This window comes from Salmo salar, chromosome 12 (genome assembly GCF_965601325.2).
Source record: "Salmo salar chromosome 12, fSalSal1, whole genome shotgun sequence".
Classification (NCBI taxonomy): Eukaryota; Metazoa; Chordata; class Actinopteri; order Salmoniformes; family Salmonidae; genus Salmo; species Salmo salar.
The window spans coordinates 9,745,171-9,759,358 of NC_138302.1; the positions used below are offsets into that span (position 1 = coordinate 9,745,171).

The 14,188-nt window shown below is 45.9% G+C and overlaps 1 protein-coding gene and 1 long non-coding RNA gene across 2 annotated transcripts in view; one reads left to right on the forward strand and one right to left on the reverse strand.

Moving 5' to 3' along the window:
* Positions 1-594: 594 nt before the first annotated feature.
* On the forward strand, positions 595-7,062 carry LOC106564095 (uncharacterized). Its single transcript, XM_045690641.2, has 9 exons — positions 595-884; positions 2,840-2,989; positions 3,101-3,534; positions 3,637-3,731; positions 4,045-4,230; positions 4,813-4,995; positions 5,544-5,605; positions 5,816-6,213; positions 6,814-7,062. The coding sequence occupies exons 1-8, from the start codon at positions 834-836 to the stop codon at positions 6,206-6,208; spliced, it is 1,554 nt and encodes a 517-aa protein (XP_045546597.1). The 5' UTR covers positions 595-833; the 3' UTR covers positions 6,209-6,213; positions 6,814-7,062.
* Positions 4,117-14,188, reverse strand: part of LOC123725402 (uncharacterized) — a 32,129-nt gene continuing 22,057 nt past the window's right edge. Inside the window, exons 2-3 of the long non-coding RNA XR_014379586.1 lie at positions 4,462-4,747; positions 4,117-4,196 (exon numbers count right to left, since the gene is read on the reverse strand). This is a non-coding gene — a long non-coding RNA (uncharacterized LOC123725402). The remainder of the gene's footprint in view (positions 4,197-4,461; positions 4,748-14,188) is intronic.

The following is a 14,188-nucleotide window of genomic DNA, read 5'->3' on the forward strand; positions in this document are numbered from 1 at the left end:
GAAAATGACTTTACCCCAGTCCTCAGCAGTCCAATCCCAGAACCTTTTGCAGAATATCAGTCTGTCCCTGATGTTTTTCCAGGAGAGAAGTGGCTTCTTTGCTGCCCTTCTTGACACCAGGCCATCCTTCAAAAGTCTTTGCCTCACTGTGCATGCAGATGCACTCACACCTGCCTGCTGCCATTCCTGAGCAAGCTCTGTATTGGTGGTGCCCCGATCCCACAGCTGAATCAACTTTAGGAGACGGTCCTGGTGCTTGCTGGACTTTCTTGGGCGCCCTGAAGCCTTCTGCATTAATGCAGTCGAAATGTTTGTTGGGGATTTCAGTTCATTTGCATGGCAAGAGGGACTTTGCAATTAATTGCAATTCATCTGATCACTCTTCATAACATAACATAAGAACAGTATATGCAAATTGCGATCATACAAACTGAGGCAGCAGACTTTGTGAAAATTAATATTTGTGTCATTCTCAAAACTTTTGGCCACGACTGTATATATAGTAGAACAAGATTCCTGCATGTTGTAAGCGCCTTGTATTGCCTGCCTTCTCACTCCTGTACACAAGGTGGCGCTATTGCACCAGGTAGTTTAGTCATGCAGAAGAATCATACCCGGAAGTACGGTGATGCAGTAACGCAGACAGTCGGCTTATTCCCCTCTCTTCAAAACAGGCTAGCTAGTTACTGATAAAATGGCAACATATAGGATGTCTGCATGTATTGCCTTCGTTTAGATGGCTGGTTAGGTTTCAAATCGTTTCACGACCAGTAAATTGTTCAACTGACGTGAGTGACCTCGAGCTGAAGTGAACGTAAAAGAACAACAATAACATGTCGGCAGAATTCACTCCTCCCGGTTCTGACCGACCCACAATGGACGAGGTAAGACACGGGAGGGACGAATGACCGTTAGCTAGCCAGCCAAATCTACTAACATTGTCCTAGCCCTTCGGACTCGAATGCCTCACATGACATGAATAGGAAAGCTTTGTCCCAAATCGGGTTGTGAAAACTCCATTGCTGTTATTGCAAGATAATGCGTGACAGAGTTGGATTAATAGCACAGACAGGTTATGCCAGGTCCGTTTATGCTCAGTCATTTGAAAACTGATTTGAGTGTTGTTGTCAATGTTACAAAGTATCAACCTGGCAGTTTGTTTACTGCTGCTGTCAGTCTGCAGTCGCAACTTTGTCACAATGCCACTGGGTGGGTCTTTTGAGGCAACGCCAGTCTTATCTGCAGAGCGGTGGTGGGTGCAGTCTTTTGTTCCTACCAAGCACTAACACAAACACACTGATCTAGGATGAGTTTTGCCTTAGGATTAACTGAAGAGGGAGGGTCTGAGGTCAGCATTCTTACTGTTAGATGCTTTGTGAAATACAGGCCCCGATTCCCCGATCAAAGTATTGGACACTCATATAGTCTACCACAACAAAACACTCATATAGTCTACCACAAAACGCTCATATAGTCTACCACAACAAAACACTCATATAGTCTACCACAAAACGCTCATATAGTCTACCACAACAAAACACTCGTATAGTCTACCACAACAAAACGCTCATATAGTCTACCACAACAAAACGCTCGTATAGTCTACCACAACAAAACGCTCATATAGTCTACCACAACAAAACACTCATATAGTCTACCACAAAACGCTCATATAGTCTACCACAACAAAACGCTCGTATAGTCTACCACAACAAAACGCTCGTATAGTCTACCACAACAAAACGCTCGTATAGTCTACCACAACAAAACGCTCGTATAGTCTACCACAACAAAACGCTCGTATAGTCTACCACAACAAAACGCTCGTATATTCTACCACAACAAAACGCTCATATAGTCTACCACAATAAAACGCTCGTATAGTCTACCACAACAAAACGCTCGTATAGTCTACCACAACAAAACGCTCGTATAGTCTACCACAACAAAACGCTCGTATAGTCTACCACAACAAAACGCTCGTATAGTCTACCACAACAAAACGCTCGTATAGTCTACCACAACAAAACGCTCATATAGTCTACCACAACAAAACGCTCATATAGTCTACCACAATAAAACGCTCGTATAGTCTACCACAACAAAACGCTCATATAGTCTACCACAAAACGCTCGTATAGTCTACCACAACAAAACGCTCATATAGTCTACCACAACAAAACACTCGTATAGTCTACCACAACAAAACGCTCGTATAGTCTACCACAACAAAACGCTCGTATAGTCTACGACAACAAAACGCTCGTATAGTCTACCACAATAAAACGCTCGTATAGTCTACCACAATAAAACGCTCGTATAGTCTACCACAACAAAACGCTCGTATAGTCTACCACAACAAAACGCTCGTATAGTCTACCAAAAACAAAACGCTCGTATAGTCTACCAAAAACAAAACGCTCGTATAGTCTACCACAATAAAACGCTCGTATAGTCTACCACAATAAAACGCTCGTATAGTCTACCACAATAAAACGCTCGTATAGTCTACCACAATAAAACGCTCGTATAGTCTACCACAACAAAACGCTCGTATAGTCTACCACAACAAAACACTCATATAGTCTACCACAACAAAACACTCATATAGTCTACCACAACAAAACGCTTGTATAGCCTACCACAACAAAACACTTGTATAGTCTACCACAACAAAACGCTCGTATAGTCTACCACAGCAAAACGCTCATATAGTCTACCACAACAACACATTCATATGGGCTACCATAACAACACTCATACAGTCTACCACAACAAAAGAAATGTTCCCCTCTCCAGAACTATTCAAGGCTGACTTCTGCCCTTCATTCTCTTTTAGGATGATGTTAACAACCAGCCCAGCCTGTCCCCATCCCACAGCCCCCCTGCATCAGGAGAACCTGATCAAGAGAACCAAACGGAACCAACCAAAACCTTTTCTCACTGTTGTCTGGACTGTGGGAAAGAGTTTTCCCGCCCATGTGACCTGGTGAGTTTGATGGGTTTTATTTGCCTGTTTAAAAAATGACATACACACAGTACATGAAATGTGACGGGATAACACAAAACAAGTCAACTTATTTCCATTGTGTTCCATAAGGTGAGACACCAGAGAGTACACACAGGGGAGAAGCCCTACCCCTGTCCTGACTGTGGCAAGAGGTTTGCCCACTCAGGAGGCCTCCGAGAACATGAGAGGATACACTCCGGAGAGAAGCCTCACTCCTGCTCTGTGTGTGGGAAGAGCTTCACCCAGAAGGGAAGTCTTAGAGTTCACCTACGGACACACACAGGGGAGAGACCTTATTCTTGCTCCGTCTGTGGCAAGAGTTACACCCAAAATGAATTTTTGAAAGTGCACCAGCGAACACACACGGGAGAGAGGCCCTACTCCTGTTCTGTGTGTGGCAAGGGCTTTGCTCAGATAGGAAACTTGAAGAAACACCAGCGGATTCACACCGGGGAGAAGCCTTACCAGTGCCTGGAGTGTGGCGCCAGTTTCACCCAGAAGGACAGCCTGAAGATGCACCAGAGGTCATTTATTTCATTCTTGTTTTCATTTGATCTCCTTGTTGTTTTACTGTAAAATCTGTTTCAAGTTTAAATGCACTTTGAATCAAGTATGATTTGATTTAGGTCTCATACGGGAGAGAAACCCTGCGTCTGCCCCGAGTGCGGGAAGGGTTTCCGCGACAACGGGCACCTGAAAGTCCACTTGAGAGTGCATACAGGTGAGGTTGATTTAACGATCGAAGGATATCAGTGTCTCAACTGAGTTGTCCACAATGTGGTTCTTTAATAAAACTTGAAACTTTATGCAGCAATTGACAGCATACATTACAGATTTGTCGTATGTACGGGATACACATGGTATACACCGTCCAATGAAATACTGACTTGCAGGTTCCTTCTCAACAATTCAACAACAATAAGAAATGATAAAACATAATAATACGAACATAAAGTAAATGGCTCATTATAGTGGAGTGAAACTGTCTGTCTGTCCCACCCACCCGTCTGTCCGTCCATCCATCCATCTATCAGGTGAGAAGCCATACACCTGCCCTGACTGTGGGAGACGGTTCAGCCAGGCGGACGTCCTGAAGAGACACCAGATGGTGCATACAGGGGAGAAGCCGTACTTCTGTGCCCTGTGTGGGAGGAGGTTCGCCCAGCCTGCCACTCTGAAGTACCACCTCCGGACCCACGCAAGAGAGAACCAGACAGGAGGTGAGTTCAACAACACTTCCCTTTACAGCCAACATGTTGCCAGAGTAACACATTTCAGTTGGAATGATTTGAATGAACATTCCAGAATGTTACGGCGAAGCTGCAAATAGCTAATTTTTCCATGTATTCAAACTTCAAATGCTAATCTTACTACATGTAATAGAAAGCCTGCATAGCAACATGTATTATTTCTAGTGGCAGTTTAGACAGGAAACAGATACTCATGTTTACCTCACACTGCCTTCTCGGACTGTCGGCCACTTCACTGCCTTCTCGGACTGTCGGCCACTTCCCTGCCTTCTCGGACTGTCGGCCACTTCCCTGCCTTCTCGGACTGTCGGCCACTTCCCTGCCTTCTCGGACTGTCGGCCACTTCCCTGCCTTCTCGGACTGTCGGCCACTTCCCTGCCTTCTCGGACTGTCGGCCACTTCCCTGCCTTCTCGGACTGTCGGCCACTTCCCTGCCTTCTCGGACTGTCGGCCACTTCACTGCCTTCTCGGACTGTCGGCCACTTCACTGCCGACACAAAACAAACAGAACACTGTTGCTAGCATTCTAACGTTCACAAACCATTTCCCCAGGGTCTCAATGCTGCCCAGTGTGTGGACAGGACCTCCCTACAGAGCAGGCTCTGAGAAAACACCTACAGACACACATGGGGGAGGACCTTGGTCACAATGGGGGACAGGAAGACGGGGAGGAGGAAGTTGGTGGTCTGATCAATTCTGATGGAGAGGACGTCGGCTGGGACCCTTCTCATCTTAGTAAGTGGAGGCAGGTTATTCGTCCCTAATGGCACCCTATTCCCTACATAGTGCACTACTTTAGACCATCCATCCTTCCATCAAATGATAAACAGGAGAGTCCTGTCCATGGCTCTGGTAGTCTCATTATAACCCATAATACCAACCTATCTCTACAGGAGAGAGTCCTGTCCATGGCTCTGGTAGTCTCATTATAACCCATAATACCAACCTATCTCTACAGGAGAGAGTCCTGTCCATGGCTCTGGTAGTCTCATTATAACCCATAATACCAACCTATCTCTACAGGAGAGAGTCCTGTCCATGGCTCTGGTAGTCTCATTATAACCCATAATACCAACCTATCTCTACAGGAGAGAGTCCTGTCCATGGCTCTGGTAGTCTCATTATAACCCATAATACCAACCTATCTCTACAGGAGAGAGTCCTGTCCATGGCTCTGGTAGTCTCATTATAACCCATAATACCAACCTATCTCTACAGGAGAGAGTCCTGTCCATGGCTCTGGTAGTCTCATTATAACCCATAATACCAACCTATCTCTACAGGAGAGAGTCCTGTCCATGGCTCTGGTAGTGAAGAAAGTCCTCCTACATCACACATCAACAAGGTGGGAGAAAATGAGCTTTATACATTTTACTGTAAACTAATGTCATCTATTTCCTAGATCATCACTCCTATTGGATCTGAACAACATCACATGTACAAGGGGACCTGATCATAGATCATCACTCCTATTCTGAGATGTTTTATTAACACAGACCCTGATCTTCAGAGGAAATATTACTTCCTTTATTATTGATCACTGTTTTCATTCTAGAATCCGGGTGACCAATCCAGATCCAAACCCAGGTCACCTGACGACAGAGAGGCCTTCAGTCAGACACTGGGGATGAACATTAAAGTAGTGGAGGAGGAGGAGCTGGAGGACTTGAGTCAAACTGTTGGGGTGATGGTTAAAGAAGAAGAGGAAGAGGTGGAGCTGGAGGACTTGAGTCAAACTGTTGGGGTGACGGTTAAAGAAGAAGAGGAAGAGGTGGAGCTGGAGGACTTGAGTCAAACTGTTGGGGTGACGGTTAAAGAAGAAGAGGAAGAGGTGGAGCTGGAGGACTTGAGTCAAACTGTTGGGGTGACGGTTAAAGAAAGAAGAGGACGAGGAAGTCAGCAGATTCATTCAGTCCCCAGTAGAAGAAGTGGACTGGGAGGCTGTTGAACTTAGTAAGTAGAGGGAGGGAGGCTGTTGAACTTAAAGAAACATGAAGTAATGAGGACTTACTATCTCGGTGTCCCAAATGCCATCCTATCCCCTACTTTAGACCAGAGCTCTATGGGGAATAGGGTGCCATCCTATCCCCTACTTTAGACCAGAGTTCAATAGGGAATAGGGTGCCATCCTATTCCCTACTTTAGACCAGAGTTCAATAGGGAATAGGGTGCCATCCTATTCCCTACTTTAGACCAGAGTTCTATGGGGAATAGGGTGCCATCCTATCCCCTACTTTAGACCAGAGTTCAATAGGGAATAGGGTGCCATCCTATTCCCTACTTTAGACCAGAGTTCTATGGGGAATAGGGTGCCATCCTATCCCCTACTTTAGACCAGAGTTCAATAGGGAATAGGGTGCCATCCTATCCCCTACTTTAGACCAGAGTTCTATGGGGAATAGGGTGCCATCCTATCCCCTACTTTAGACCAGAGCTCAATGGGGAATAGGGTACCATTTGGGTGCCATCTCATATCTTTAAGGTTGCGTCCCAAAGGGCAGTGTATTTCCCATATTGTGTACTATATGTAACCTGAACGTACTGTTCCCATAGGAGAGAGTCCTAACCAGTGCTCAGTCGGTGAGGAGAGACCTCCCCAGCAGGAGAATCACACAGCTAAAGACCATCACCACACAGAGAACACAATCCTCAGTCCTGCTCTGACTCTATTTCAAGGACCTGATCAAAGCTATTGATTATTAAATAATTAGGTTCATTAGCTACTGTATCCTATTGCAGATATTTAATAATTGTGTTTGATTTAATAAATCATGGTTGCAACAACCTGCCGATCATTATGAACTGGGTGGTTTGAGCCTTGAATGCTGATTGGCCTGGTATATCATATAGTATACCACGGGTATTTTTAATTTAACTATGCGAGTCACTGCCTTGTTCAGGGGCAGAACGACAGATTTTTACCTTGTCAGCTCGGGGATTCGAGCTTGCAACCTTTCGGTTACTGGTCCAACGCTCTAACCCCTAGGCTACCTGCAGTATGACAAGACATAGATTTTTACTGCATTAATTACGTTGGAAACCAGTTTATAATAGCTATAAGGCACCTCGGGGGTTGTGGTATTTGGCCAATATACCACAGCTAATGACTATCCAGGCACTCCGGCGTTGCGCCGTGCATAAGAACAGAATTTAGCCGTGGTAAATTTGCCATATACCACACCCCTTCTGACCTTATTGCTTAAATAGACCATTCAATCTGTTAATTTAGCCAATGTTGACCAGACGTCCCCGATTTTGGTGGCCAGTACCCGGATATAGCCGTCCCTGATTAGGCTTCAGAAGAAAAACAACAACTTTGAAGTTAAATTGAGGCTGATATTTCCATAAAATGATGGCTATCCTATCCCTGTCCCAAGCTCGTTTGCTCCCGCAGCTTTGCCCACGGGCCTTTTATGACAACGTTTGATTAGTGATACATTAACCATCACATGAACAGCCATGTCAGGATTTTGGTGACAGATTCTTTTTCAAGAGAATATTCTAAAATCTTTATAAAAGCAATATGCCATTTCAGAGTTTCCTGTAGGAAAAGTAGGCGCTGGACACCACGACAGGGAATTTGCCGGACATTTTCGTAATGTAACGGACATCCATACGCATTCAGATCCAACCTGGCGCAGCCAGCGCCATCAATAAACGAGGGATGTTGGCCAAAGGAGCCACATTTACATGTTCTTAAAAACAGCCTATAACAAATTACAGAAACACTATTCCTTGTGTTTTGATGTGTAGCATATGCAAAACTGTATATATATATATATATATATATATATGGCTACTTTCCTAAAACATGAATTGTCCTCCTGTCGAGGTGACTAGTACGGGCCGCCTCCCAGACGTCCTACTGGATTCACTCACGCGCGGGTGGTCTTTGCCTGTGGCTCTTCTCTTGACCATAGTATGGAAGGTCGCGGTATGAGCCTCTTTCCTGGTGAGGGGGCCTCCCTGTCTTCCTACCCGTGGCTGAGTTAGCAGTGGAGCTCTGGGCTTCACTTTATCAACCCCTCTTGGTACATCTCTGCTTGCCACAGAGGTTAGCTCACTCCTTCCTACTGTTAACACTTTACCGGGTAGTTTGTGACACGGTATACTACCCGTCAGCGGGGGGTATTTCTGTGTACAACACCAACGAGCAATCCAATATTTATTTATAGTCCGCTCGGGTGCTATTTTAGCGTGGCCCGGTCCTTACTGCGTGTTATCTCGTATTTCACGCAGGATACGTTCAACAGTGGGGTTATACTAGGTTATTTGTATAAGCGCGGCTAAAACTAATTTCTTGAAATGAATTCTTAACTGAAAGCAGGGGTTCAGCACTTCATCTGAGTAAAGACAACCATCAGCCTACTCAGTGCTCTTCACACAGTTACCCTCGAGCTGCCCTGTGGTTTCCTGCTGGAGCCCACAATATGGTCTCGAGCCCCGAGCCTGTAGTTGTTATAATGCTAGTCTTCTTCTTCAACACTTTATTCAACAAATCATTTAACTAGTTCATGAAAACCAGTAACACTTCTCTTTTAGTTCCACAGTTTCACAACTGTTGGATTGTATATATATATATATATATATTTTTATATTGCAATTACAATGCAGTAGCTTCTAACAAGAGTAATTAAGTTATGTTCTTACTTTACCTCAAGAGTCTTCTAATACATCAGTCAGCTCCTTCTAATACATCAGTCAGCTCCTTCTAATACATCAGTCAGCTCCTTCTAATACATCAGTCAGCTCCTTCTAATACATCAGTCTGCTCCTTCTAATACATCAGTCAGCTCCTTCTAATACATCAGTCAGCTCCTTCTAATACATCAGTCAGCCCTCCCCTCCTCCCTAATCACATCAGCCCCCTCCTCAGCTCCTTCTAATACATCAGTCAGCTCCTCCTCACACCCCTCACATCAGTCAGCTCCTTCTAATACATCAGCCCCTCCACGCTCCTTCTAATACATCAGTCAGCTCCTTCTAACACATCAGTCAGCCCTCCTTCTCACACCCCTCACATCAGTCAGCTCCTTCTAATACACTCAGCCCCCTCTCGCTCCTTCTAACACATCAGTCAGCTCCTTCTAACACATCAGTCAGCTCCGTCCACATCAGTCAGCTCCTCCACATCAGTCAGCTCCTTCTAACACATCAGTCAGCTCCTTCTAATACATCAGTCAGCTCCTTCTAATACATCAGTCAGCTCCTTCTAAACATCAGTCAGCTCCTTCTAACTCAGTCAGCTCCTCCAATACATCAGTCAGCTCCTTCTAATACTCAGTCAGCTCCTCTAATACTCAGTCAGCTCCTTCTCACACCTCACATCAGTCAGCTCCTTCTAATACATCAGTCAGCTCCTCTCTAATACATCAGTCAGCTCCTTCTAATACATCAGTCAGCTCCTTCTAATACATCAGTCAGCTCCTTCTAATACATCAGTCAGCTCCTTCCTAATACATCAGTCAGCTCCTTCTAATATCATCAGTCAGCTCCTTCTAATATCATCAGTCAGCTCCTTCTAATACATCAGTCAGCTCCTTCTAATACATCAGTCAGCTCCTCTCTAACTACATCAGTCAGCTCCTTCTAACTACATCAGTCAGCTCCTTCTAATACATCAGTCAGCTCCTTCTAATACATCAGTCAGCTCCTTCTAACTACATCAGTCAGCTCCTTCTAATACATCAGTCAAGCTCCTCCTAATACATCAGTTAGCTCTCTTCTAACACATCAGTCAGCTCCTTCTAATACATCAGTTAGCTCCTTCTAACACATCAGTCAGCTCCTCCTAATACATCAGTCAGCTCCTTCTAATACATCAGTCAGCTCCTTCTAACACATCAGTCAGCTCCTTCTAATACATCAGTCAGCTCCTTCTAATACATCAGTCAGCTCCTCCTAATACATCAGTTAGCTCCTTCTAACACATCAGTCAGCTCCTTCTAATACATCAGTCAGCTCCTTCTAATACATCAGTCAGCTCCTTCTAATACATCAGTCTGCTCCTTCTAATACATCAGTCTGCTCCTTCTAATACATCAGTCAGCTCCTTCTAACACATCAGTCAGCTCCTTCTAACACATCAGTCAGCTCCTTCTAATACATCAGTCAGCTCCTTCTAACACATCAGTCAGCTCCTTCTAATACATCAGTCAGCTCCTTCTAACACATCAGTCAGCTCCTCCTAATACATCAGTCAGCTCCTTCTAACACATCAGTCAGCTCCTTCTAACACATCAGTCAGCTCCTCCTAATACATCAGTTAGCTCCTTCTAATACATCAGTCAGCTCCTTCTAATACATCAGTCAGCTCCTTCTAATACATCAGTCAGCTCCTTCTAATACATCAGTTAGCTCCTTCTAATACATCAGTCAGCTCCTTCTAATACATCAGTCAGCTCCATCAAATACATCAGTCAGCTCCTTCTAATACATCAGTCAGCTCCTTCTAATACATCAGTCAGCTCCTGATCTGTCTTCCCCAGAATCTCTGCTCCTCTCCCTATCTTTTACATTGGTTTTTATACTCCTTAATTCCCCAAGCCCATGCCTCCTTTGACTACAGCCATACAAGACATCTTCCCCCTGTACACATGACATTTAAGCAAAGTTCCGAAACACATTATTTACTTTACACGTGATGTTTACACAGAGTCAGGTAACACAATGGTTCCTTCGTAGGTGATGACAATCCGTGATGTCATCTGCTTCATGTCTCACGTGCCATCAGGCAACTCTACCAACTCCATCCCAGCGTCGAGATCTTACAGGGTGTTGCCATAAAAAATTTACCTCCACCCTCCAGCAGTGGATAATCTGCATAGTCTGCACCAATCACTTCCTCTCTGCCTTTAACTGGGTTCTGTTGCTCCCCAGCTATCTGTGGTTGAGGCCTCTCCTCTCTGCCTTTAACTGGGTTCTGTTGCTCCCCAGCTATCTGTGGTTGAGGCCTCTCCTCTCTGTCTTTAACTGGGTTCTGTTGCTCCCCAGCTATCTGTGGTTGAGGCCTCTCCTCTCTGTCTTTAACTGGGTTCTGTTGCTCCCCAGCTATCTGTGGTTGAGGCCCCTCCTCTGCCTTTAACTGGGTTCTGTTGCTCCCCAGCTATCTGTGGTTGAGGCCTCTCCTCTCTGTCTTTAACTGGGTTCTGTTGCTCCCCAGCTATCTGTGGTTGAGGCCTCTCCTCTCTGCCTTTAACTGGGTTCTGTTGCTCCCCAGCTATCTGTGGTTGAGGCCTCTCCTCTCTGCCTTTAACTGGGTTCTGTTGCTCCCCAGCTATCTGTGGTTGAGGCCTCTCCTCTCTGTCTTTAACTGGGTTCTGTTGCTCCCCAGCTATCTGTGGTTGATGCCTCTCCTCTCTGCCTTTAACTGGGTTCTGTTGCTCCCCAGCTATCTGTGGTTGAGGCCCCTCCTCTGCCTTTAACTGGGTTCTGTTGCTCCCCAGCTATCTGTGGTTGATGCCTCTCCTCTCTGCCTTTAACTGGGTTCTGTTGCTCCCCAGCTATCTGTGGTTGATGCCTCTCCTCTATGCCTTTAACTGGGTTCTGTTGCTCCCCAGCTATCTGTGGTTGATGCCTCTCCTCTCTGCCTTTAACTGGGTTCTGTTGCTCCCCAGCTATCTGTGGTTGAGGCCTCTCCTCTCTGTCTTTAACTGGGTTCTGTTGCTCCCCAGCTATCTGTGGTTGATGCCTCTCCTCTATGCCTTTAACTGGGTTCTGTTGCTCCCCAGCTATCTGTGGTTGAGGCCTCTCCTCTCTGCCTTTAACTGGGTTCTGTTGCTCCCCAGCTATCTGTGGTTGATGCCTCTCCTCTCTGCCTTTAACTGGGTTCTGTTGCTCCCCAGCTATCTGTGGTTGAGGCCTCTCCTCTCTGTCTTTAACTGGGTTCTGTTGCTCCCCAGCTATCTGTGGTTGATGCCTCTCCTCTCTGCCTTTAGCTGGGTTCTGTTGCTCCCCAGCTATCTGTGGTTGAGGCCTCTCCTCTCTGTCTTTAACTGGGTTCTGTTGCTCCCCAGCTATCTGTGGTTGATGCCTCTCCTCTATGCCTTTAACTGGGTTCTGTTGCTCCCCAGCTATCTGTGGTTGATGCCTCTCCTCTCTGCCTTTAACTGGGTTCTGTTGCTCCCCAGCTATCTGTGGTTGAGGCCTCTCCTCTCTGTCTTTAACTGGGTTCTGTTGCTCCCCAGCTATCTGTGGTTGATGCCTCTCCTCTATGCCTTTAACTGGGTTCTGTTGCTCCCCAGCTATCTGTGGTTGAGGCCCCTCCTCTCTGTCTTTAACTGGGTTCTGTTGCTCCCCAGCTATCTGTGGTTGAGGCCTCTCCTCTCTGTCTTTAACTGGGTTCTGTTGCTCCCCAGCTATCTGTGGTTGAGGCCCCTCCTCTGCCTTTAACTGGGTTCTGTTGCTCCCCAGCTATCTGTGGTTGATGCCTCTCCTCTCTGCCTTTAACTGGGTTCTGTTGCTCCCCAGCTATCTGTGGTTGATGCCTCTCCTCTCTGCCTTTAACTGGGTTCTGTTGCTCCCCAGCTATCTGTGGTTGATGCCTCTCCTCTCTGCCTTTAACTGGGTTCTGTTGCTCCCCAGCTATCTGTGGTTGAGGCCTCTCCTCTCTGCCTTTAACTGGGTTCTGTTGCTCCCCAGCTATCTGTGGTTGATGCCTCTCCTCTCTGCCTTTAACTGGGTTCTGTTGCTCCCCAGCTATCTGTGGTTGAGGCCTCTCCTCTCTGCCTTTAACTGGGTTCTGTTGCTCCCCAGCTATCTGTGGTTGATGCCTCTCCTCTCTGCCTTTAACTGGGTTCTGTTGCTCCCCAGCTATCTGTGGTTGAGGCCTCTCCTCTCTGCCTTTAACTGGGTTCTGTTGCTCCCCAGCTATCTGTGGTTGAGGCCTCTCCTCTGCCTTTAACTGGGTTCTGTTGCTCCCCAGCTATCTGTGGTTGATGCCTCTCCTCTCTGCCTTTAACTGGGTTCTGTTGCTCCCCAGCTATCTGTGGTTGAGGCCTCTCCTCTCTGCCTTTAACTGGGTTCTGTTGCTCCCCAACTGTCTGTGGCGGAGGCCTCTTCCTGTCCTTCTTCTGCTTCTTCTTCCTTGTCTCAGTGTTACCATGACTCTGTCTGGAGACTGGAGGAGTCACCAGGTCCTCTTCCTTGTCTCAGTGTTACCATGACTCTGTCTGGAGACTGGAGGAGTCACCAGGTCCTCTTCCTTGTCTCAGTGTTACCATGACTCTGTCTGGAGACTGGAGGAGTCACCAGGTCCTCTTCCTTGTCTCAGTGTTACCATGACTCTGTCTGGAGGAGTCACCAGGTCATACTGACTAGGCTCATTCACGACACACCTCACGGTTCAGCTGTCAGAGATTTCAGCACTAAATGTATCAGGGCATTGCATACATAGACCTATAGCCTTAGGTGTCCACTGTATGATCTTAATATTTTACATTCTATTTTTATATATAATATATATATATAGCCTACAGCACATTCGGAAAGTATTCAGACCCCTTGATTTTTTCCACATTTTGTTACGTTACAGCCTTATTATAAAATGGATTAAATAGTTTTTTCCCCTCATCACTCTACACACAATACTCCATAATGACAAAGCAAAAAAGGGTTTTTAGACATTTTTGCTAATTTATTAAAAACAAAAACAGACATATCACATATACATAAGTATTCAGACCCTTTACTCAGTACTTTGTTGAAGCCTCTTTGGCAGCGATTACAGCCTGAAGTCTTCTTGGGTATGAACCTACAAGTTTGGCACACCTGTATTTGGGGAGTTTCCCCCATTCTTCTCTGCAGATCCTCTCAAGCTCTGTCAGATTGGATGGGGAGCGTCGCTGCACAGCTATTTTCAGGTCTTTCCAGAGATGTTCGATCGGGTTCAAGTCTGGGCTCTGGCTGGGCCACTCAAGGACATTCAGAG

What these genes read in the sequence shown, in the direction of transcription:
- LOC106564095 (XM_045690641.2), top strand. Translation starts at nt 834, where the DNA reads ATGTCGGCAGAATTCACTCCTCCCGGTTCTGACCGACCCACAATGGAC. An exon ending in TTTCCCGCCCATGTGACCTG is followed by an intron (nt 2,990 to 3,100) that starts GTGAGTTTGATG and finishes GTGTTCCATAAG; the next exon opens with GTGAGACACCAGAGAGTACA. An exon ending in AGCCTGAAGATGCACCAGAG is followed by an intron (nt 3,535 to 3,636) that starts GTCATTTATTTC and finishes GATTTGATTTAG; the next exon opens with GTCTCATACGGGAGAGAAAC.